This window comes from Equus przewalskii, chromosome 4 (genome assembly GCF_037783145.1).
Source record: "Equus przewalskii isolate Varuska chromosome 4, EquPr2, whole genome shotgun sequence".
Lineage (NCBI taxonomy): Eukaryota > Metazoa > Chordata > Mammalia > Perissodactyla > Equidae > Equus > Equus przewalskii.
Window position 1 is genome coordinate 108,376,495 of NC_091834.1, and position 25,388 is coordinate 108,401,882.

The 25,388-nt window shown below is 52.0% G+C and overlaps 1 protein-coding gene across 3 annotated transcripts in view; it reads right to left on the reverse strand.

Annotated features, from left to right (window-relative positions):
- VIPR2 (vasoactive intestinal peptide receptor 2) overlaps positions 1-25,388 on the reverse strand; it is a 71,613-nt gene that overhangs the window by 39,941 nt on the left and 6,284 nt on the right. For 2 of the 3 annotated variants that reach the window (XM_070618124.1, XM_070618123.1), the window contains exons 3-4: positions 10,241-10,348; positions 7,532-7,629 (exon numbers count right to left, since the gene is read on the reverse strand). In XM_070618124.1, coding sequence (XP_070474225.1) covers positions 7,532-7,629; positions 10,241-10,348 — 206 coding nt within the window. Of the gene's footprint in view, positions 1-2,735; positions 2,948-7,531; positions 7,630-10,240; positions 10,349-25,388 lie in introns of those variants that run through there. The other variant, XM_070618125.1, reaches the window with a different exon arrangement.

Genomic DNA, 25,388 nt, shown 5'->3' on the forward strand with positions numbered 1-25,388 from the left:
CAATGAACTGTTAAAACTCAACAATAATAAACAAATGGGCCAAAGACCGTAACAGACACCTCACCAAAGAAGAAACACAGATGGCAGATAAGCACAGGAACAGATGCTCCCATCAGAGCACAGATGGTGGTTCGTGGAGCTGGACTAACCACTAAGATCAAGGGCTGTAGTGTAAAGACAGCGGGGACCACCTCAGGCTGTGGGTCTAAATCACTGACGGATGGGGCTGTGGGTTAGTTTCACTTTTGGCGTCTGTTTCCTGACGGCAAAGTGATGATAATGACAGCGCTTTATCTCTGGGCTTGTTGGGGGATTAAATGAGATAATCCACGTAAAGAGCTTAGTAACTGCTCTCAGCAAGTGCTCATAGGTGATTTATTTTACTTGTCTTGCTCTTATAATGAAAAACATTTTCATAATGAAAGAGATTTTAAAGGTTATCAATCCAACGACCCAACTCCTCCTCGTTCAGGTTAAGAAATACTTCTCAAGCCTGCTTTGTACACATTCTGTGACGGTGGAGCTCAGGACAAACCCCCACCCTCCACACGCTGAAGCTGGTTTCCTGCATCCCGGTTCTGCCCCTGACGCACCAGCATCGCAGCCGAGGGGTAAGCGATCGCAGGACAGGGCCACATCCCAAGCACCTCCGCCCTCAGTTCCGTGGAGTGATTGGGGTTGTCTGTGGGTGGTCCGAGCACGATGGGACAGGGCACACCCTGAGCTGTGACTCAGCACCTCTCCAGTCCTCGACGCTTCACCCTCAGAGTCAAGGGGGCCAGTGAGGCTCCCGCCTGCAGCCGTCAGTGACATCTGAGGACCTGGGACTGGTGCTGAACCCAGCTGGGCTGGGCACCCCGTGCTCAGTGATCGTGCCCCTGCTCATGCGCCCCCAGCTCGAGGGAGGGAAGGGGAAACCAAACGTGGTGAAATGTTGACACCTGGCTAATCGGCTCAGGACCGCGTGGGTTTCCAGCACCTATTGCGCAGGTAAATTACTTCCAAACAGGCTTTATGAAGACAGGACAGAGGGAGTGTGACGACTGTGTCCTCTTGTCCTGATGGTCCAGGGTTAAAGGGCAACATAACTGAGAAAGGATTTTGACAACCTTGGCGTACATTTAAGTGGGTTCTTTTGGACTTAAAATTTGATTTGAATACAAAGGTAAGACATGCTTATTTTTGAGAAAGTAGGAAGTATAACAAAGGGCCTCTAAAAGGGAGAACACTGCTCCTGTAGGGGCTCCTGGCTGCAAGGCCCCTTCTCCTCCCGACCTTCATTAGCAGGCTCCTGGCCCCGCCTCCCCAAGCCCACGTGGTCCCGACCGCCCCACCATCAGTCATCACATGATGTGACCGGTGGTGCCATGTGACAGTCAGTAGGTGACCGTTTCAGAACTTGGTCTTTTTTCTGGGTTTTAGACACAGCTCCTTAGTCCCCAGTCACACACATACTGCTAGTTGCCACACTTTTCTTCGGTATTTCTTAGGACCATAAACTTTTGGTCCTGAAATTTGCACTTCAGGTGGAGAAACTAGCAGGATTCCCCAGCAAGTGGCCTGGGTGCCCCCAACCTGCCCCAGAACCAGTGCCTTCCTTCCTGACCCATCTCGAGGGCCGGCCCTGCATTCCAGCATCACAGCCTGCCTGCACCCGAGCCTCACACGTCTATCTGCTTTCTCCAGCCTGGCTGATCAGGTATAAGCCCAGTGCAAAGGGGGTATCGGGCGTCAGACGCTCCTCAGAGCATGGCTCCAGGCTGAGACCAGGGCCCCAGGCTGCAGCCCTGAGTCCTGCCTGGTGACCCAGCCCTGTGGACACACTTCGTCTCCATCATCGTCTTAGGAGAAATGGAGGCCGCGTCCATCAGTGCAGGGCCCTGGGCAGCCGCAGTGGACGGGCTCCCGAGCGCACCTCCCCACCTGCCAGGCTGCTGTCTCTGGCCTCCCCAGCACCCCAGGTCTCCTTCCTGGACGACAGCCTTTTCTTCGTATTTCCTTTGACCCACCTGTGTCGTCTCTTGCCTGGACATCACCCTAGTCTGCCCTCCTGTGCTGTTGTTTCTTGATTACCAACCACTAACTTCTGTGCCTCATCTCCCTTCTTGTGGGAGAATCTCCTGGACCCAATCACCCCTCCCCAGGACTCGAGCACTTCTGTAGGATCTCCTCGTAACCTCCTCTCCCTCAACCTGTTTCTCCTTTGGACTTAGACTCACTCCTTTCTTGGACAAGTACTAAGCATCATTGTCACAGGCTCAGTTAATACTAGCATAAAAAGACCTAATAACTGTGTCTGTCCCCCGAATCTTCTGAGCCATGTTTCTGCTCGTGGTCAGATCTTTGCCTGTTCCACAGAGCTCAGGCCTGTTCCATGGGCGGCGCCGTGTGCCACGCTCTGGGCACGGACGCCCATTCCCCTGCTGACGCGCTGCTCCTCCATGTCCTGTCTGAACCGTGGAGTGGGTCCTGTGCGTGCCTGGCTCCCCGTCCCCACTCCCAGTGCCCCCTCCCTTGAAGAGCCGCCCGCCTCCGAGGGCTGCAGTGAGCAAGGCACTGCATGCCCCTGAAAGCCAGGGCAGGAAGCTTCCTCCTGCCGCTCGACGTGAATCAAGCAAAGACGCCGCCCCCGGACCTTGTTCGGAGCTGAATCCCACAGCAGCCACAGTAGAAGCAGACTGTGGCTGCAGGAGCCCTGGACCTCTCAGGTCGGCCGGCACACCCGAGTCTGCTACCTTGAGGCGATGCTTTGCCATCTCTGGGGCTCCAACCCAGGCTCCGCCTCCACGGGCAGGCTGCTCAGCACATCCCTGCGGGACCCGCCTCAGGCATGGGGGTGGCAGCGGTTCCAACAGGCCCATGAGGACAGAGCGGGACGCCAAAGAGGGCCTGACGCAGAAGCACCACGGACACAGGGTGGCCGTGTCTGTGCTGTCCGGGGGGAACCTGAGAGGGGACCTGAGCGGTCAGTGGGAAGGAGTCACCACGTGGTCTGAAAGCGAGAGGGGAGTGCAAACATATTTTTAGGAATATGGCATAATATGGAAGAAATGTGTCCACTTGATGCATGGGACTGCGGACATGCCAGACAGCGCTCTCGGCTAAATTTAGCAGAAGTCTCTTTATTTAAGAAATATGTTAGCAAATACGTAACAGAGGAGACATATGGAGTGCACTGCCTTGCGTGTCTACCACATAGGACGCCAGGGTGTCACCGGGGTTGCTGTCCTTCCTTGAGGTGGCCGGGCAGTCGGCCGGGGCAGCTGTGAGGGCAGAGTCACTCGTGGTGACTGAGATGTAGCCAAGAGGGCAAGTGTAGCCCTGGAGGCCTCTGGATTCTTCTGGAAGACTGTGATATTCAGGAGAAAGAAGGCCACCGCCAGGCCCATAGAGATTTACTGCGGTCGATAAATTCCAGGCGTTCTAGGTTTCTTTGGCTCTCGGCACCCCTGGAAGATCAGAGGTGGGGTCATTGGGCAGCAGGTGGGAAATAGGGCAGAGAGCCTGGCCGCGGGCTCCCTCACCTGGAGCCTCGAGGCCTGTGGTGCAGGAAGAGGGTCAGGAGAACAGGGTCCACGGAGGCGCAGTGGCAGGAGCCACTGAGTCAGGAGAGCCCCTGGGTCTGGGGGCAGATGACCAGACAGACGGCAGCAGGGGCAACAACTGGTACGGGCCAGTCCCACCCGAGGCTGAGAACGTGGTGCTGGGCCAGCCTCCAGAGAGCAGGGACCCTCAGTTCCCGTAACAAGGATGGGGCGGTTGAGAGGGTCTCGTGGTCTCCATCAGACCTGCTTTTCATGCAGCACCCAGTGGGCGAGAACATGGGGACAGAGGAGCTGCTGGTGTGATGCCCTTGGGCCCGGGGGAGGGGCTCCTTAAATCCTCTTAATGGGATTAAACCCTTTGTCCAAGGATTAAAAGATAAACGGCTTGAGATGAAAATGCTCCTCACGCCAAGGCAGACTCCTGAAGCTTGGTTTCGGAGAGGGACACAGCCTGGAAGACCTTGGCAAATGGAAATGGGGACACGGCCACAGAGGGAGCCTGAGCCAAGCCGGGCCGGCTTCAGATCCTGCTGCGGCCGTGAGACCCAGAAAATAAAGGCCCAGACTGCCGTCAACCCCCTCACGACTCTGTGGACCTCCCGTGGTGGGAACGAGAAGCAGCCTCACAACAGTGGCTCCTGCCATTGTGCGAGAGGTCCCCTGGGGTCTTCAAATCTTTTCCTTCAAGAGACTCTCCATTCCTGACTTTATTTTATCTTTTGATTCTCTCACCATGTAGTCAAGCCTGCAGCTTTTGTGGAGGCTAATTTTTTTTCCTTGAATTTATGTAATTTTGAAACCAACAAAGATTGCACACACAACATCCAGGGCAGAGTTTGGCTGTATGGGAGCAGGAAATCCAATTAAAAACATGGAACTGGGAAGAAAGGGGCCGCTGACGAGATGAGGAGTGACAGTGAAGCACGGAGTTCACTGAGGGGCAGGAGGAACGCTCCATCCCTGGGCTGCCCCATCCCTCAACCCGGAGGAGACGCCACTCGGGCTGTGATGGGTGCGCTCCTGCCCAGAGGCCCCGGGAGCCCGTCCCGACCCTTGGCATCTGCAAGGCTGGCGGTTTTCATCTTTGAAACGATTCCCTAAACAACAAAGGAAGGATCTGGACAGTGGAAACGGGAATTGGGAAGAAATCGTTCACTTGGTTTGGGCCATCATTTTCTTCACTTTCTCACGTTAAAATACTTTGACTTTCAATCCATCAGCAGGGAATATGCACTCATGATATTTGCAGAATGTCTGAAATGTTTAAGAAGAAAAACAGCTCTTCACACGGATGGAACAGCATCAGGAAATTATAGGTGTGTATGCTTCACGCAGGCAGATTTGGCTACAGGTCTTTCCAAGGACCAGTCGACCTGGAAGGGCCTTCCTGGGAATGCTGCCCACACAGGGTGTGACCCCGGGGAAACTGAGGGGCGGGGGGCAGGGGTCTTTGACTTCTAAAGTGGCCGATATTACTGCGAATGGAAGTCGGTTCTCAGCCCGTCCTACGTCCACGTCTTTCACAGCCACATCAGGGGTGGGGTTGGTAACCACACCTTAGTGTCTTTTGGGACCTGCGGGGTAGAGTTCAGCAGCACAAATTCCTGTGCCGTTCCTGGTTATTTTTTTTTAAAGATTGGCCCTGAGCTAGCATCTGTTGCCAATCTTCCTTTTTTTCCCTCTTCTTTCCAAAGCCCCCCAGTATAGTTGTATATTCTAGCTGTAGATCCTTCTAGTTGTGCTGTTGGGACACTGCCCCAGCATGGCCTGACGATCGGTGCCATGTCTACGCCCAGGATCCGAACCTGTGAAACCTTGGGCCACGGAAGCAGAGCACGTGAACTTTACCACTTGGCCATGGGGCTGGCCTCTTCCCGTGCCAATCCTATACTCACTGAGTCCCAGATGCACACAGGCCCCGAGGCGGCTCTTGCACTGGCCCGAGCGAATGTAGGCACCACCCAAGGCCTTTACTTGTCACAAAGGTGACGAGCGCTGAGGGAACGCTAAATATGTTTGACACAGAAAAGCCCATGTCAGCGATTATGCACAGCAGAAGGGAGCAGAGGGCCGAGCAAAGGGAGGCTCAGATCCAACCGCACAGAATGAGCCTTTTCTCTCACTCACATCACCAAGGCTCAAAAAGAAGCTTCATCTCTAAAGGTCCAGCGTAGATGCCACCCTCGTCACCGCAACGTCGCACAGCAGAGCCAGGTGTCTGATGACACTCTCATTTCCCCACAGCTGAGGGTCTGAGCAGAGGCCCCCAGAGAAGGACCAGAATTGCGTTGATGGGCTCCGGACGCCTGGTGTGCGCCATGTGGCTGGAGCCGGGCCGGACACAGCCCGGTTCTCTCCTGACCACCCTAGAAGGGCAGTCACGCTGGCATTGCCGTACTTGCTGGGTCAGCACGGCCCCAGGGCCTGGCTGGCAGCCCAGGTCTGTCCCACGCCCATTGCTGCTGCTTCAACCCACACAGGGAGAGCAGGAGTGAGCTGCCCGTCCAGCAGAAGGACGCAGGGGCCAGGCCATGGCTCTGCTTACGACTGGGCCTCTGACCACTCATGTCATTTCTCCCTACCTCAGTTTCTCCATCAGTAAAGTGAGTTGTCATCAAGATGAATGAGATGAGCGGTGGGTGGGGGAACCAGGGGACACTGGTCAAAGAGCACAAACTTCCAGTGATAAGTTCTCTGTCTCACCAAAAAAAGGTAAATATGTGAGGCGACGGTTAGTTAGCTTAATCAGGGGACTCATTTCACCATGTGTCTGTGTGGAAACATCCCATATGTGCACCTTAAATATATACAATGTCTACGTGTCAATCACAGCTCAATAAAAAAACCACACGAGATAATACTGGTCATTGATCCGGTTCACGGCGCACCCAACGACATCAGCCACCCCACATCGTCCTTACTGGCCAGGGGTCAGTGAAGTCACTTCTCTTCCAATTAACAGGATTTTGGCTAAAATATAAGGTACTTCCTTTTCTAGGTTTTAATAATTTGATGGGAAAAGAACGGGCTTTAAATTATATCTTGGTGAGGAGAACAAAGGAAGCCCCTCTATGAAAGGAATCTGGGGAGACGTGTCAATCCCCTGGGAAAAGCCGTCTGACAGCAACGTCACCCACGGTCTTGCCGGGTGGCGGGAGCCAGACCAATGTGCAGGTGGGGCGGTGACTGAGGGGCGGGCGAGAGGGGAGCGGGGTGTCAGCGGCACAGAGTTTCCACCCGGCACTTTGTGGTGTTCCCTGAGGCTCTCTGGAGGCCTCAGTGTATGCATCCACACACCGTTTGCAGGGGACTCAGCCTACTGCAGGTTTATGAGGCGCTCATACACCCTATGGGGTAAAGAAACGCGGCCCAAGGGGATGGCAGGGATCTGGTTTTCTGATGTAACAAGACAAAGCCACAGTCGTAGACGTTGCCGGTGAGCGTGCGGGACCCAGAGCTGGGCTGCGGAGGTTCCTGCACAGGCCCCAGGCAGAGCTGGAGTCATTTAGACGATCGCCTCCTGGAGAAAGGCTTCACCTCCAACACCCTAGAACCACAGTGGCCAGCGCAGCCGCCTGAGGGGCTGCCTGCCGCAGGCCGTGTCCCCGGCCCGGCCCCAGATAAACCACCAGCAGCCGGCCGGGGACGGACTTAACAGCCCACGTCATGGCAAATCTTAACCCCAGCGGCAGAAAGGACGCTCGCCAGGCTTGTCTCGTGCACAGGGAGCCTGCTCTCGGCGTCACCTTCCACCACACCAACAGCAGGAGGAGGGAACCAGCCCTTCTCGCTTCCAGAACGAAGGAACCATAACTAATCCGAAGGCCTGAAGCAGGGCTCACAGGGGATGTGGCTGGACTTGGGCGACGAGAAGCAGCCGCTCGGAGGAAACGAGATCTCAGCTGTGCGGCCACGAACGGATGCCGCTCAGCGAGCACTGTTAGCAAACGGATGGGAGGCATGAGAACCATGTGGGGAGCCCTCACCTTGCCCTCGTCCTCAGGGTCGTTGTAGCCGCACGCGTCTATGAAATCTGGAAACATCTCCGACCATCCGTCACTTGTGCAGTTTTTGCTTATGTTTCCTGGAAGACAAAGTTCAGGCGTTTGATCTAAGGTCGTGAAACTGGGCTTACTGTGACGACCCAGTCAGGGCTCACACCTGCGTGTCCTGAAATGCTCCCTGGGGGTCAGCGGGGAGCCCCGAGTCTGGTCCAGCTGTGCCGCTTCACAGGGTGTGTGTCCACCTTACTCAGGTGCCTGGTCCAGGGAACCCAGGCAGCGACTCCCTCGCGTTTGTGGGCCCAGCGCCCGAGGGAGAGCACCTGGGGCCTGGGGCACAGACACAGTGAGGACAGCAGTCAAGATGGAACTGCTGTCATACTAAGTGTTACTATTATCACGGAGCAGAATGAAAACTAACAGACTCGCCTGTTCTGTCAAGTGAGAGAGACGTGCAGCCAAATCCTGATCATTCTGGAGTAGCCATCCCGTTCTGTCCTGCTCCAGTCCCGCTCCTGACAGTGTCTTGCCCACCCCCGGCCAGTCCCCTCCCTTCTCTGCCCTGTGGCACAGGGACCAGAGCACACAGGGCAGGCTCCACTTGGTCACGGAGGTTGGAGGAAAAGATACTGGATGTAAGTTTAAATTTCATGAAATAAAGGCAGTTCTGACCTTATAATCCCATTGTTGGCTCCCAACTAACCTGGCCCTGTCTGCTAAACTCAGGGAGGCAACGTTCCCTCCATTTAGGAGGTGTCCTTTGTAGACGACCACACAGAGCAAGGGGACGGTCTCTGTAGGCGCTGAGGGGCGAGGGACGACAAGAGGCTGCACTGGTGGCCTGTGTCACGCCTGGAGCCTGCTGGTGGCTCTGGGAGGCTCAGACCTGGGAAGGCGCCTCCTGCCGTCAGCACCGCGGGGACGGGCCCCACTGTCTCCCTGGGCAGCCGCCCGCCCCCCAGCTTCTGTGACTTGTGGGCTGAGAGCCTTCAGATTTAGCTAATGTTTTGCTCACGTGACGTCTTTTTATTTTGAGGGCGACCTTGAGGCAGGCTTGGCAGGCATTGCTGTCCCCCACCTACAGATGGGAAGAGGACGGTCTGGGGTTCAGTGGGTGCCCCAGGGTCTGTAACGACTGAGCGGCAGAGAGTTCTTCTGACTCAAAAGCCCCTTACTTCTTCCACACCAAGGCAGCCCACCTGTTCACTTGTTTTGATCAATTTGATGGTTTGAGAGGAAATCAAGTGCAGAGCACTCACACCGAGGTGGTGACGGCACAAGCAATTCTGGGCGCGCTGTGTGGGCAGAGGCGGGAGACCACAGACCCCGGTCCAGTGGAAAGGATGTGGGTGGGGTGGCCTCCGCAAAGCCACTGGAAACATTGCCTGGGCCGGCCCTGCCAGCCTCTCTCCACACCGTCACCCACGAGTCCCTCTGACTCCAGCTCCCAGAGGGCAGGGCCCACAGTGGCCAGTGACAGCACGGCTCCTGAGAGACGGGGCCCACAGCCCCAATTCACAGAGCAGGAGACCGAGGCCCACAGGAGACAGCGGTCTGCCCGCCAGAGTCAGGATGAGAGTCACTGGAGGAGCAGCCATGTACCCTCACCAAGCCCCACCCGTGAGCCAGGCTTGTGCCAGACTCCACATTCGTATCAACTCATTTAACCCTGACAGCCACTGAGGAGGCCTTTGATGATCCCACTGTACAGCATCCTGAGGCTTAAAGAAGCAGGACCCTGGGGCCAGCCTGGTGGCACAGCAGTTAAGTTCGCTCATTCTGCTTCAGCGACCCAGGGCTCGCTGGTTCAGATCCCGGGTTAGGACATGGCAAACCATGCTGTGGTAGGCGTCCCACATATAAAGTAGAGGAAGATGGGCACGGATGTTAGCTCAGGGCCAGTCTTCCTCAGCAAAAAGACAGCAGTTAGCTCAGGGCTAATCTTCCTCAAAAAAAAAAAAATAGAAGCTGGACCCTTGCCCAAAGTCACACAGCTAATAAGCGAGGGCCCCGTTTCAATCCTGACAGTCAGCCCCTCATCTGCACTGCACGCCTGCCACCCAGTCTGCACTGGCCCAGTCCTGGCACCTCACCCGAGCTCTGTGGATGGGGCCATGAGTGGGCACTGAGCCGGCCATTCCTCACTTCTTATAGGCAACCACTAATCTAAAGAAAACACTATAAAGTCAAGATTCCCCCACAGCGCCCGGCTTCACACGCCTCGGAGACACCTGAAGGCACAGGTGGGAGGTGAGCTTCCAGGAGACACCTCAGGTAGCAATGTGCAGGGTCCAGGGAGGTGAGAGAGGACAGGGAGGTGAGAGAGAGGATGGGAGGTGAGAGAGAGAATGGGAGGTGAGAGAGAGAATGGGAGGTGAGAGAGAGGATGGGAGGTGAGAGAGGATGGGAAGGTGAGAGAGGACGGGGAGGTGAGAGAGAATGGGAGGTGAGAGAGAGGATTGGAAGTGAGAGAGGACAGGGAGGTGAGAGAGAAGATGGGGAGGTGAGAGAGGATGGGCGGTGAGAGGAAGGTAAGAAAGAGGGGGAGGAAGCTTTTCGTCCTGCTCCCTAAAACCAACGCCCACAAGCCGGCACAGCTGCACCTGCCTCAGTAAACTGATGCGCACATGGGGAAGCCGGCCCCTCAGATGCAAACCCTGTGCAGGACCCAGAAACCACACAGACAGACTGTACCTGGTTTGCTGTAAAAATTGCTGAACACCTTTGGACAGGGCACTGTGACCGTCTCGCCAACATCCGCAGGGCGCCAGCACGTCAGGTTGTCCCAGACTCCACTGCAGGCTGGAAGGGAGAGAGAGGATGAAGGGACGGAAGCCTCAGTGGACAGGACATGTGTTGAAAGCTTTGCAAATAGAAAGCCCATTCAGCAGACAGTTATCTTGCAAATTATTTTTCTGTGAAACAAACCTGCACCAACAATGTTACTGAGAATGTACTTAGCTCTGTGTGCATTTTAATCAGCTTTAGAGAAATGATCAGGTCTGCAGCAGAGAGCATTTGAATAATCCAATGTGCACTGCACACCCTCAAGTTTAATAGAATCATTACTTTCTTCCTCTGATGTGTGTCCCCCAGTGTGATAAAATGGGCACTACTGGGTATTTTTGCGAGTCTTGGAGGCTTAGAGTCCCCTGGACGAATGCCATTTGTGCTTTTAGGGAAGTCAACCTCCAGGATAATTTGCAAGTTTAAACACTTGATAAGACTTAGTTGATTACAGCAGTCAAGATGACATATTTGTGATGAGGTCTTAGGTTACCCTCATGGGGCTATCAAACCACTCAATGTGCATAATGTTACAGCTTAAAACACTTTCCAGATCTCTTACTCGGTCTCAGTAACCACCACTCGGCAAACCACGCGATACTCCACCCATCACCCCGCAGACTGGAAGGACTCAGGTTCAGACAGTGCAGCAATCTCTCAAGGTCACGCACACCAGGGTGGAATCCACACTCGAAATCAGGGCTTTTTACTACAAGCCCACGGTATTTCTACTACGTTTTGTGACCTCTAAAATGCTATAATGTATTCAAACTTCAGCATTGGAGGAGCAATGTGCCCAGGTGAAAACAAACAGCAGGTCTGCTCTCTGGCCGTCCAGACCCGCACAGTAACCGCAGGAATGTGTCAACGCAGAATATACACTTTTTGTCTGAACATGGGAGTGTTTTACTTTCAAGAATACAGATGCCTCTGAAAAACTAAGTTTTGCAGATGAAAATACTTTCTAAATGTTTTTAAAGTGAAAATATATTCATTCTAAAAATTGAATTATGTACTAATGATTAAATAAGTACATAAATTCATACTATATTTAAAGAAAATGTTGCTTTAAAAAAAAATATTCAGAACATGTCATCAAGAACAAAGGCACCCCTGGGAAGTCCGGTTACGTGCCAGGCTGAGGGACCAGGGAGCGAGTAGCTCTGTGTGAGGCTGTGGGGACATGATGGTGATGCTGTTTAAAGTACTAAGCTCGCACGCTGAGTGCCTTCTGACTCCGGCTCCAGAGAGAGAGGGACGCCACCGAGGCTCAGATGAACACGCCAGGGCCAGGTTCCCGACGGAGAGTCAGCAACGGGAGGAAAGTGAGGGTGTCCAGGTCACCAGAGAAAAACCAAGAGATGGCAAAGCACCTCCAGCCCTGTGAAGTGGCGCAGTTACTGAAGATAAATCCTGACAGTTTGGTTGCTGATTATTTTGAAGGTTCAACTGTCCACCAGAAAAACAAAAAATTTCTGCTTAATAACGACACCTTAATAGAGAGATTACATCCGTGGGTTCGCTTCGGGCAACCTTCACATGGCAGTAGGATTTGACTCAAGTTCCTCGAGTCTGACTGAGCTTCCTCCAATCGCTGGTTAGCCTTTCCTTTCTTTCCTCATTTACTGAACTCCACGTGCAGAAACTTCAGAGGACGAGCACAAACTCGAGGCGCTTGACGACCCAATGGCAGAGATTAACTGACCTTCCACCCGCAGTCCAGGGTGAAGAGGAGTGGGCAGGGCCCAGGGTTGTGTGTGGATGGGGGGGTGGGGGCAGGCTGGTACTTAGGCCTTTACATATGCAATGAGTCTGAGAGCAACGCCCGCCGATCAGCGATATATGAGCTTCTCTCCTCTTCCCAAATATCACAAAAATGAGTCAAGAAACTTGAAAGAGCAGCACCAAGAGATGTCAATAAAACTTTGATGACAGGGCGCATATGTGTGTGTTAAACAATGAGGCAGAGCAGAGGGGGCTGCAGCACAGCCTGCGGGAGGGCAGGGAGCAAGACACAGGCGATGCTTGCCCACTGGACGGGTGCTGGGCGCCGGGATACCAGACACGGGTCACGAGATTCGAGAGAATCACGTCAAGTTTGAATTCTGACCATTGAGACCTCCAGCCTTTCTTGCCCTGCTGGGTTTTACCGGAAGTGAGGCTTACGTCACCTAAGTGGAACAGGACCCACAGGAGGCCCCAAACCAGGCCCAGTGGGACCGGAGGATGGAGGGTCCAGGAGCAGCGACGCTAAGGAAAAAATAACACTTGTGATTTCCTCATGTGTCTGACTGTCTTGAGTGTGCTGTTGTCGTTGTTCTGGTACAAAGCTTGATGCCTAATTATTGGTAGATGTATAGAAAACTAAGCAACAGAAAAATGAGGCACTTCCTGTTCCAGGAAAAGCACAAAGTTGTACAAGAAAGGAAAAGTTGATTGTTATATGGTCAGCTGTGCTCATAATAACGTAAACCAACAACTGTGAGGTGACTCTGCTGGAGGCCCAACTGGAGGACGGACAGAAGCTGACAAGGAGGGGCCACTCTCCATGGAGGACAGCGTGAGCAAAGATGTTAAACTCAGAGGAGAGGCTTGTCTGGAAAGTTGTAAAGAGCCCAGATCGTCTAAGACACATGGCTGTGGCAGTCAGGGCCTGGGTGAAAGTTTATTTTTGTGTCACATTCATAGCAGCCTAGATATTTGAGACGGTGACAATAAAATCAAGGGTTAGTCTAAGAAGAGGAAAATTTTGTTCATATCAATAGACTCTGAAAAGCTACTTGACGAAATGCAGCAACCATTCCTAATTCTAAAAAACTCAAAGTAATAACGAGACGGCCTTAAGATAACAAAGGCCCTTTATTAAAAATAGCAAGTATTAGAAATGGTTAAACAGAGTATACAACCAAAATCGGGAGCCTGGCTGGATACAATGCTGTCACATTGTCACAACAATGTTAGAAGTTTTAGTTAAACCAATAGATGAAAGAAAATGAATCAAGTGGTGTACACCGGCACAAAGAAGAGAAAAAATCTTAGAAATGTACTTTCCAATATGGCAACCGTTAGCCACATGTGGCCATTTAAATTTAAATCTAAATCAATTAAAATTAAATACAATTAAAAATTCAGTCCCTCAGTTGTAGTGGCCACATTTCACATGCTCAGTAGCCACGTATGGCTTGTGGTTATCGTAGCACAGCTCAGACATAGAACATTTCCACTGTCACAGAAAGCTCTATTGGACAGCGCCATCCTAGAGCTGTAGTTAAAACAAACAAACAAAATATAAAATTAACAGGCCACTCATAAATTATCAAGAAGCTTAAAGCAAAGAGAAAATAATAAAACCCATCATTATTGTATATATACTAATGCTGAGGATAAACTAGAACTGACAGATGAGTTTCCCTGTGTCACGCTTTTTCAGCTAAAAATGCCCAATATAAACCATCTGAAATATTTTATGAATAAATATAAGTGGTAATTTTTTTGTGAAAATGTATATTTCAGTTAACGCACAAATCTTGTCTTTCAAAACCTACCAACAAGGAGGTGAAGAAGCTCTTTTATCCAAAGTGATGGTTAGTAGCTTGGTGAATCGAAAGTATGGTAGAGGACCAGAAAAAAAATGCCTGATCATCACATATTAATTTAAAACACAGAAATGTGTGTGTATTACTTTAACTTTGAACATAACAGCCAAAACCTCTCCTTTGAGTATGGGCTTCTCGATTGGGCTTCTCACCATTTTTCTTGCATAAATCATTTCCCCAACCTGCCCTCTATGATTTCAAATTTCAGAGTATTGAAGGTGGACTCAGACTCTTGCAAAGCTAGATTTCCAGCAATGAACCCCAGTTGTCATTCTCATCTCTAACGCTATAGCTAATCAGCAACTCACTTTTTCCATCTTTCCAAAGCATACAAATTAGTTTTCCTAGAGACGATGCTTTTTTTTTTTGTATTTCATCAACTTACACACTCTTTAATTAAGTCGTGGGGGAGGTAGCAGATTAGGAGGCATCGCTGTGTTGTGACTCGGCAAAGTCTCCCAGAGGCTGCCAGGAGGTGCCGGGCAGGCAGAGAGATCCCTCACCAGGAGCCTGGCCAAGGCGCTGAGTTCCAAGGGGAAAGAAAGTTGCAGGAGCCCAAGGTGAACTGACGGTGGTGGCTTCCTCAGTTTTCCTTTGAAAGGCAGCATCATCTCCTGAAAACAGTATTCTAGACACAGTGGTTCGATCAGCTGGTCTCATGGACGGTGCGGCCTGAGGACCTTTCTCGACCTTCACTGGAGCACACGTAGACGCTGGTGAACAGGGTTAGGAGGGCTGCTATTAGAACACGCTCCCATCAATATACTGGAAACACGTGGCATGGAGGACGGGACTCTGAGGAAGACAGCTGTGATGCAACCTGCCTGAGATCCCCTCGTGGATGGGAGAATCTCACCAAACAGGGAGGAATCTGCCACAGTTAAAAGGAACCTAATCCCCCTGTCCCTGAAGAACAATTCTCTCTCCAGAATGTCCCCAGGCAAGTCACACGTCTCACAGGTGACAGTGCATGTGTTGTTTCCAGTTTTGGATTTATTTTCTCATTATTTCAATGATATAAACATCAATTAATTTTCAAGAAAATCACATGTGAATCTTACCAGTTAGCTGCTACACTTCAGGAAAAAGCTTTTACAAATACTGTATTTCATCCTCACAGCCACAACCCCCACACTCTGTGGTGGGGAAACATGGCTCACAGAGTGAATACACTTGCCCCAGGATGAAGAGCAGAGCAGGACCAGAACTGGATGTCATTGTCACTGCTCTCTCCCTAGAAGGCCGCTGTTTCCCACTGGCGTTCTCTGATCTCCCAGGACCTGCTATCGGTCCTGCGCTTGGGGACCTGTGGTGACATGCTCACTTCAGTCTTCCATGTTTAAGATATTTTGTGATAAAAGCCCTGGACAGGAAGCCAAACGCATGTATCTGAGTCCAGGTTCCTCCTTAAATCTCATGTGATGGAAATAAATCCCTCCACACTTACATGTGTGGACAAAGGGAAGAGTCTATGGGCACTCTCACAGAAAACACCAGGGCCTATGTTTCAGACAAGGCTGTGACCAGGACCACAGACACCGATGCATTCCTTCTGCCCTCTCCATCTGGGGTCCCTGGGGCACTGCAGGCACTGGCTGTATTCTCATCTATCCACGTTCCACCACGAGAGAAATCCAGCCTCCTACAAATATCAGCTCACAGAGAGAGACAGCTCAGCAGTGGAACAGCTTGGGAAACTCTGGTGGGCCTGACGCTTGAAGATGGACTTCACCGTCCTCACCTGCACAGTGTGACAGAAGTGCACTTCCCAGGCACGTACAGGGAGCAGTGAGCACTGAGAGTCAGCGGCCACCACAGAAGGAGGGGACTCAGCCACCACCGCGCTGCCTACGAGGAGAGCACCAGACAGACCAGCATCAGAAGACTTCATCGTCAGAATGATACTGTTCCAGATGGCATGTGGGGAAGGGGTGCAGGAACAGGTGAGTGGGACAAGAAAGCAAGAAACAAAACTTTCTGGCACTAAGGTGTGTCAACTTAAAAAGCAAATTTTCCAGTTATTTTACCCTCAAAACAAGTTTAACAGGAAATAGCCAAAAGAACTGCAACTCAGGACATCCATGCTATGGCGACCCACAGGCAAATCCAGAGGACAAAGGAGGGAGCTGCTTTTATAGAGAAAAGGGGGAGAGGGAGGGGCTGTCCTAAAGGAAAGTCCACTGGGGGAGAGGCATGGTTCAAGGGTCAACAGCTTCTCATTGGCTGAGCTGTGGCATTTCTCATTGGCTGGGCTGCGGGGTTTCTCATTGGCTGAGCTGCAGCTTTTCTCATTGGCTGAGCTGACGCCTTTTACTTCCTGTTGGGGATGCAAGTGTCCACCGCTTCCTATGTGGTGTAGCTGACAATGTGCCATGGGGGTGAGAGCTCCCCTCAGGCCTCCCTGATTGCAATTTAGTTAAGGTTTCTCTTATTAATTTCCACATTTTCCCCTTTGGTCAAGATCTTTCTCCGAAAGCATCTCTAATCAACAGACAAGGGTCTCTATACATAATGGTCTTGTCTGAAAGCATCTCTGATCAACAGTCGGGTTCTCTGCACATGGTGGTCTTGTCCCTCAGTGCCAGGAAGGACCTTTCCTGGTTGTTGTGTCCCACATTGGAGGGAAGGTGCACAGTGGTTGGAAACCATTTAGGCCACATTTGAGTAAGAAGGAAGTTAGGAGGGAGAACTCTCAGGCATTTCCCATCTAAAATCTATGTTTCTCCAAGGTCGTAGGCACTGGAGATCAAGTGCTGAGCCAGCATCACCTCACTGGGCATGTCATTTTTACAGAGGTTCGACAGGCAGTAGGTATAGAACTTCAGAACAAGTATACAGAGTAAGATTAAGAGCAATACAACAAACCCAGTTTGCAGATGGTTCTAACCCAGGAGCCCAGACCTGAAGGTACCAGCTGAACAAATCAAAAGACAGTGGGTTGTCAGGTGAAATTGGTTGAGGCCACAGTGCTTGCTCTCTAACCTTATGTAACTGGTTTCTACTTCCCCAGAGGCATTTGTCCATGGGCAACAGGAGGCGTTCACCATTGCACAGACACCTCCTTGCTCAGCGAGGAGGTAATCAAGGGTTACATGATTAGCCAAGACTGCCTTGGTCAATGAGTTAAGTGACTGTTGCTGAGCTGAAATTGCTTTGGCTGTGGAGTCAGCCAACTCTTCTAGAGTCATGGAGAGATTCCTGATCACTTGTTCATTGACACTCACTCCAATCCATGGGAAGAAAGCTCTTCCTATGGACGTAAACCCAGAGTCACGTACACCTTCTGGAAGTTATCGTTTAAAATGATTATAGTGGCTTAATGTAACAGACCAGTGAGAGGCCTCTGTTTGGTTACGTAGAGAGATAGGACGTGAATACCCCAAAGGCACACTGCCCTTGTGTTCTCCTGCTGTCAAGGCAATGAGTTGCCCAAGCACAAAGGCCATTACCAAAACCTCCACATATGAAAGTACAACCAGGGACTGTACATAAGGCTCCCTCATAAGTACTATTCACTCATTCACCAGCACAGAGGCGTTCGCATTATATAATCAAGGCTCAGATTCTATGTTGTTACATACCGAGAGGTTGCTTAAATACGTGGACGTGTTAAGAAATATACAAATGATTAAACTTACATCAATGGCCCCACAACATTTTTCACAAAATATTCAAAATATTTTGTTTTCCCCTTCCAAGGCTGGGTTAATCAAAGCAAGGAATGAGTTTAGGTGGGCCCAGGACCCTCATTCAGTAAAGTGGACCAGATCAATTTAGACAAACAACAGCATCCAGAATCCCAGTCAAATTACTTACTGGATGCAGTAAGGGGTCATTACTGCCTTGGACAGACCAAGATTTCTGATGGCAAATCCAGCAATCAGAGAGGTTTCTCCCTTTCACAAGAGACTGGGAAATGTGAACAAGGACACTGTCCTTCCAGGAAAGGTAGGGAGAAAATAAAGTAAGAAACAACAGTGGGATGAGGGTGTACAGGTCTGGTCTGGTCATCTTGGGAAAGCCGTGTGCCTGAGATGTCGGCTGCATCTCTTCCTAGTCCATTTGACTTGGAGGTCTCCAGTGTTTGCATAGGACTAGATGTCAGGTGGAGCCTTCCTTAGCTGTGAGGTGTGCACCCAAGACTCAAGTCCCTGAAGCTAGGCTGCCATCTGGGTAGAGAGTCCCTTCCAAGGAGATTTCAGGGGCAGTAAAATTGTAAGTGTCAGTTTGGAGTATTGTAGCCAGATATTTAAGGGCACTAGAAGAATTCAGAATCCAGTCTGGCTTATAGGTATAACAAAACCTTAAAGACAGTTAATAGGATTAGAATTTAATATCTACAAAGGGGCAAGCATAATTTTTCTCTCCAGTTAATCCCATCTTTATTAAAGATAATCATAGTAAAACTAATTTGTTTGTATTAAACTTGGCCTGATTATTTATATAAATTCAGCAAAAATAGTGATTGATCATACAAGCTCTTTTTTAAGATTGCTTTGCTGAAAACTTGTAAGCAAGGTACTAGGCTGATTTTTCCAGGCAGTTCCTTCAAGCTGTCTGGTCATTTCTGAGTCTATGTACATCTTCTTTAAATGTAACATTCTAGTCAGAGCCTTGGTAATGTGGCCAATATTTCCAATTGTGCCCTGTTATAAGGAGAATAGACCTTCACTGGGAGCAATTTAGCAACATTCTCATACTACCTTGCTTTGGCTTTCTGCTCGGAGACCACCCCTGAAAATACTGCCACTCCCGGATGCTCAGGCATCCTTTCCCAGTGGCCTTCGCTGACCACACCACACAGGAGGGACCCCAGGGTCTCTGCTCCGTGAGTTCAGGATGCACGGGGCAGAGAGATGGAAGTTATACCCTGAGCAGCTGCTAGGAGCAGTGGTACAAAAACACGGCTTTGCAGAAGCTGCATTCCAGGACTCTTTGTCTTAGTGTCTACTGTAAACAAGGCTCCGGGTGAGGCCGACAAAGCCTTGCAGGACATGGTTGTGATGCCGGGAGGGTCCCAGTGCCCAGCCCTGTGGACCGCGGACACCATCACCCATAAACCTCTCACTGGTTATGGAGACCCCGAAACACTGGCCCACACTTCCTGCTCCCAGATTTTCCTGGCAGCCCCTCGGTCTTGGTTTCCCCTTTGGACATCTCTGATGCTGCTGCTTCAGGCGGCTGGTTACAAATATCCAGTCATGCTAAGTCCTGTAGGATCCCTGGTAATCTGGACACTAACGGTGGTGATCAAATTCTGCTAAATGAAGGGTCCTCCTCCTGCTGTTCTAAGGTGCATATCCACATCGTTTGTCCTTGAAACATTTGCCAGTGAGACAAGGAAAGCCACATCCAGGCATTCGCTAAGCTGGGCACAGTGCCACATGCCGCTTTAGAAATGGTGCAATCAGGGATGATGAAGAGAACCACTTTTGGCAGGAACAGAGTGGGAAGGAGCCGCTTGAGGGGAAATATCCCAATAACGTCCTGTCAGAACTAACAAAAAGCCTGTGCTCTGGAACCTCAGAGACGGCCAGTGCAGGCGAAGATGACCACATGGGGAAGGGTGGCCATCGTCAGGAGCTGGAGGAACCACTTGAAAGACAATGAAACAGGACATGCTCCCGTGTGATAAGCTGACTGCCCCCGAGACAGAACAAAACAATACCCTGTCGCAGCGACAAGTGCGCTTCCTCGTGACTTCACACATCTTGCAGAACTGCAGCTGTGCCAGCCTGGAACCTGCACTGATCAGTATTCATTCTTCAACAGACGTTTACTGAGCATCGACTATGCCCCAAGGCTGCTCTACCCATGGAGTGACCTGGACCAGGGGGGCCCTGACCACGAGCGCTTCCTGCTGCGGAAAACGTCAACCATGCCAACAAAGGCCTAGCTTGGGGACCGGCTCCTCAGCGCCCCCTGGCTCATAAACGAGTCCACACAGCAGGTCAAGCCTTCAGGCCCCGAGAGAAACAGCTAAGTAGGCGGAGGCCGAGGTCCCAGGACCACGCTGCCTCCTCGGGTCACTGCACAAGACACCCAGATATTGCACAAGGGGAGCCTGGGCCCTGCGGCAGAGCTGGGACTGCAAACTCAGTGAGCGTGCTGCAGAGAACATTTCACCGGGACAACTCCAGGATGCCTCCGTATTCTGCCTGATCAGGGTCTTGAATAATCCGCCCTCAGCAGCCTGGAGGTGAACTACACACTCAGGCCTGGGAGACACCACTTGCGGGACTTCGCCCTGGACAGTGCTTTGAAATGGGCTCACTTCAGAATTTTGAATCCGGAAGTAGCAAAGTGTTATTTTGGGCGCAGTGGTTCCGGCAGATTCCGTGCGTGGGAGTCATATCCTGGGACTTGAACTGACATTAAACCAAGACTTCAAACCCAGAATTAACCAAAGCTGTTAACCGAACAAAAGGGTTTTTCAAAGAAACACAGAGATCCAGTGTGAACCTATACATTCAAAAAACACCCTGAATCCAATAAACCCCGAAAGTCCAAATGTCCTCTGACGTCAGGCCTGTGGTCTGGGCCCCCAGCTACCCTTGCTGCCCAGGAACTCACGAAACCCCTCACAGACAGGAGCAGTGTTCTCACGCCTCCTCCTCCAACACCGCACTGACACGGGAACCTGAGTGAGGTCCCAAAAAAGCGTCACTTTAGGAAAACTGGGGAGTGTGCAAAATTGTGTGCAAAACGCTTGTCCTCTCACCCTTTGAGATGTTTGCTGTTATTATCTTTTATGAACAGCCTCTGTTTCCTTACACGTTAAAAGTTCTTGAAAACCTTCCCTCCAACATCTGGGAACGACGTGGGACGCTGTTGGTGCCGCACCAACTCCAGGCGGCAGAGCCGAGCGACGCTTTGCAGAAAGCCAGGCTCAGGCTGAGGCAGGGACGCAGCGCGTGGGGAGTCCTGCCACGTCATTCCCAGGATAATCTCCCACTGATTTACGACGGAGACTTGGGTGACTTCCCGGGACGGTCCCAGCACATACATCTACCAGTGTCATGACCTGGCTGATAAATCATCAGCAGACGCATGGCTGAGTGTCGCTTGAGTGTGAGAACCAGGCAAGTGCAGAAACGCCCGCCCTGCTCTCCAGGCCACAGGCATCTACAGCTCCTGCCTGTGAGACCACAGGGGCCACCCTCCCAGCCTTGGTGGGAGATGTGGCTATGTCCAAGGTCTGCAGGATGAGGGGACTGGTGTGGCATAGCTGCCTGGCACCCCTAGAATGTCCACAAGTCAGTGTCCGGGGTCACAGTCCTAGCGACCTCACCAGCCCCCATGCACCCCAGGAGCAGAACCTCCCAAGGGTCCTTGTGCCCGGCCCTTTGGTGCTCAGCCTTCCACATGCCTCCCCTGCCTCCCTCCCTCCCCTCCTCTTCCTTCCAGGGCCAACCTACAGGCCGCCCCTCAGTCAGTCTTCCTCCTGCCTCAGTACCTTCTGCCCAAAACGGTCCCACTTGCCGGCTCTCCAGTCTTGTAACACCCTGCCCTTCTGCTCCAGCACACGCGCAACAGTCCCCACCCTAACGCACTTTTCCCGCCTCTTAGCTGCTCCTGTGCTGTCTTCTTTCTCTTCGTTTCTGGAGTAGCCTGCCCACCCTCTCCAGCCACAGGGACTTGCCAGTCTTCATCACCCTGCAGCTAGGCTTCTGGCTCCACCATCGTTGAAATGACGCTTTCCAGTCGCTGTCCACAACCAACATCTTCATCATCTCCTTAGGGTAGCATCTCAGAAGCGTCTGCTCCATGAGCCTTCCTGACACGCAGCTCACACAGAAACACCCCCCTTTTCAGAATTCCTCAGTTGCCCCCTCAGGTCCCAGCTCTCCAGGCCGTGGGGGAACTCTGCTGTCCTCAAACTGCTCGTCCTGTGTCCACCACCCAGCCTGCCCAGCTCCCCTCCTCCCGTGGCCGCACTCAGGCTGCTTTGCGTGGCTGACATGTGCTGCTCCCACCTCACCACACGTCAAATCCTACCATCTCCAGGCTCTGGAACAAAGCCAGCCCCCCGGCCCATGTGGAAATCCTCCCTCTGTCTCCCCCGAACGAACCCCCACGGCGTGTTCTGGCAGGAGATCATCTCGAGTCTGCCTTTCAGTGTCCAGAGCACCTAGCCCAGGGCCTCGCGGGCGCACAGTGTAGGTGCTCGCTGGAGGAACCTAGGATGACCGTGCTGTCCTTGTCACTGGGGGCCAGCGGGCAGGGCCCAGCCAGGTGGCCTGGCCTCACCCTTGGTGTCAACTCAGACAGACCTCTTTCCTGCCCCCGCAGGGAAGGAAGGAGCTGCGAAGAAGTCACAGATTAGGTGGAAAGCCGTATTAACACTTCCCTAGGATGGAGAAAAGGAGCCTTTGCAAGTGCTAATTCTCAGGCGGGGGAGCCCTGCCAACTGCAGGTCACAGGAAGCACCACGGTGAAAGTGGCGCAGATGTCAGGGAGCTCTGGGCCTGCCTGTGTGATCGCCACCTGCAGATAAACCTCGGTTACTTCTGCTGGGCCTCTGTTCACACACACAAAGACAGAGGACTGAGCGAGCCCCACCAGGAGTGGAACCACCAGACCACAGAGCTGCCCGAACCGTCACAGCCACCACTGCAGGACAGAGGAGAATGCTGGCCTCACCAGGCTCAGCAGCTGACGGAGTCCTTCTCCACCGGGTCGCTCGGGATGACAGCACAAACAACCAACATGAGTGTGCAGGAGGGCAAGACGCAACCTCAGCTGGCGACACTGGGATACTCGAAGGAGCCTCCTGCCCTTTGAAGCGAACATTAAAGAGAGAACCCCCTTCCAACACACAGTCTCCATCTCCCGAGACACCAGACGTGGTCTCGTGAAAAGACGTCCGACTTGGAGCCCAGGCTGGCTCTGCCCTCTGGACGAGGCTCCTGGGAGGTGCCTCACTTTTCTGCGCTTGGCTGCCTAGTGAGATGGGTTACCTGATCACCACCTCCAGCATCAAGGCCAGGCCTCCCCCGACGGCTGCCAGGTGGACGTCTCCTGCCCTGTCCTGAGACTGGATGTGTACAGCCTCTTGGGGCAGGGCATGTGCAGGGCCTTCCCTCTGCCCGGGCACCGGGGTGCCGTCTGCTCCTTGGATTTACCAGGGCCATACAGGAAGGGTCCCTCCAGCAGACGCCTTGGTGCAGGAGGCTGAGGAACGCCGGGAAGGGATCCCATGCCTGACGGACAAGAGGGCTCGTGTCCACTGTCGCGACAGAAGCAACGGGAGGGGAATGGGATGGGGCGCCGGGCTCAGCCTGTGGGGAGGGGCGCCGTCAGCTGTGGGCGGGAACCGGGTGGGCTGGGTGGAGTCAGTCCATTCCAGGCCGAGCACAGGACGCACGTGGCAGAGGGAAACAAACACAAAGGTCACGGAACAGCAGGGACGCCTGTGGAAGGTTTACAGGAAATTTCCCAAGTGCCAATCGATCACCGATTAGCTTACGATCAGAAAGCTGCCGTTTTCTTGGTAGTTTTCCCTCCCACCTTTCTTCTGCCTCTTCTCTGAGTAAAGATGAAGTCAGTCCTTGGTCATTTTTCCATCACTGTCAGTGTCTGCTTCCAAGTAGACTGATGTTCCTGCAAGTTCCCGTTCTCTGGTTTCCCCTCAGAAATCCAGAGGCTCCAAGCCCTGTTAGTCCTGCTCATCCCAATGCACGGGGACTTGATTCGGGTCCCAGAGGGGAGACCGTGCCTCCCAGTCTCTCATCACCCCTCCCACCCAGCATATGCTCAGTAAAAACGTGCTGAAACAGCAGCGAATGACAGAACCCGAGGAAGGAGCGAACGCCCCTCATCCCCCGACCGCAGCAACTCCAGGCAGAGGCCCTGTGGCCAGCAGCTGATTTCTGGTGTGCCATTCCTTTACGAGTCTAGACAAAGACTTCACTCAGGGTAGAAGTTTTTTCAGTGAGATTTATTTCCTGTAAAAAATAAATTTACAGCTGTTACTTTAAAATTCAAACCAATACATGATTATTATTTAAATATCCAAGGTGAGTAGCTGATCTTAAAGACTTTAGAAATTAAAAGAAACTCAGTCAAAAAAGAAAAGATCCAATCCTAAGGGAAAAACAGACCAGGCTGTTTACCTCGTCAGCCCGAAGAGAAGTGCGGACCAGAACAAAGACTACTACATCAGAGAGAAAATTAAAAGGGCAGAAACGGGCCACCTTTAGGAGGTCTCCAGCATCACGCTGATGTCAAAGGGCAGCGGCCTATCCCTGGGCTGTGCCTGGGCTTCCCGACATTCAGAGCCGTGTGAACATGACACAGAGTGGTCTGTTCGTGCGCCTTCCTCATGCGTCTGTGAAGGATGGGAACGTGCGACCACGGTGGCCGCTCCTCAGCAGCTCACGTGCTGACCGGGAGAGACAACACCAAGCTGGGGGATGTGAGCAACAGTGCGCTCCGTGCCTCCCTCTTGGCTGACCTCAATAACTGAGGTAGCATCTTTCTCTGTAGCAAAGGTTGGGCAGGAGCATCAGCAGCTTCCTTGTGACACTGGGGGCTCCTCAGCTATGATACAAACCGACCGTGGGCAGTGCATCTATGTGGCTGCTCCCACGGCTCCTGTGGGACTCAAGAAAAGGGAGCCACGACACCTGCTGTGCCAGGTGCAATGACGTCTGTCTCTGACCAGGGTCTCGTGTCTCCTGCAGGCACCTGAAGCTGTGGCATGCTAACTTGCAAGCACAAGTGGGGGAACAATCCAAACCCGTCACAGCTCTTCATAAGTTGATCAAAATCAGTCCAGAAGCCTTTGTTAAAAAAAAGTCAAAAAATATCAGGTTTTCAGTCTGGCACCTCCCATGGCCCCAGTCCAAAACTGACATTCGCCATCACAGCCATTTCAGCCACACAGCGTAACAGCACGACTTGGAGCATGGAACCACCAAGAAGACACAGGTCCCACGTCTGCACCTCCCAAGTACAGGCCACATCCTCTCCAGATCTGGGCATAAATGATACAAAGTCACATGAAAGTTCCTACCAAACCTGTGCATACGCAGGAAGACTGGGCAAAGCCTGGGATGGCTGACTCATTCCCTCCCACCTACGGGTCAGCGCGGGCCATACGCTGGGAACAGGGCTGCGTCTTAGCTATATTTTTAGGCATCTGTGGCCGCAGAGTGCCTCATATGCATATTGGCAGGATTAAGTTAGTCTCAGCAACAAATCAATATCAAGTCACAAAGCTCTAAGTACCTCCCGAGCTTTTCCCTCTTACAAAGTGAATCCTTTAAAGGGGTTTACACTTGAAATCGCTTTCTGTATGGACTTATGTGTTGGCTGGTTGGTTTGTGTTTGTTTTAGACTCAACAAGGAATAACAAGAATTCCTCGTGAGACTTACACAAATTACCTCACTAGAACTGAAAACCAGTTTTGTCCTGTTTCTGGTGCTCTTTCACATCAGTTTCTTAATCCTACAGA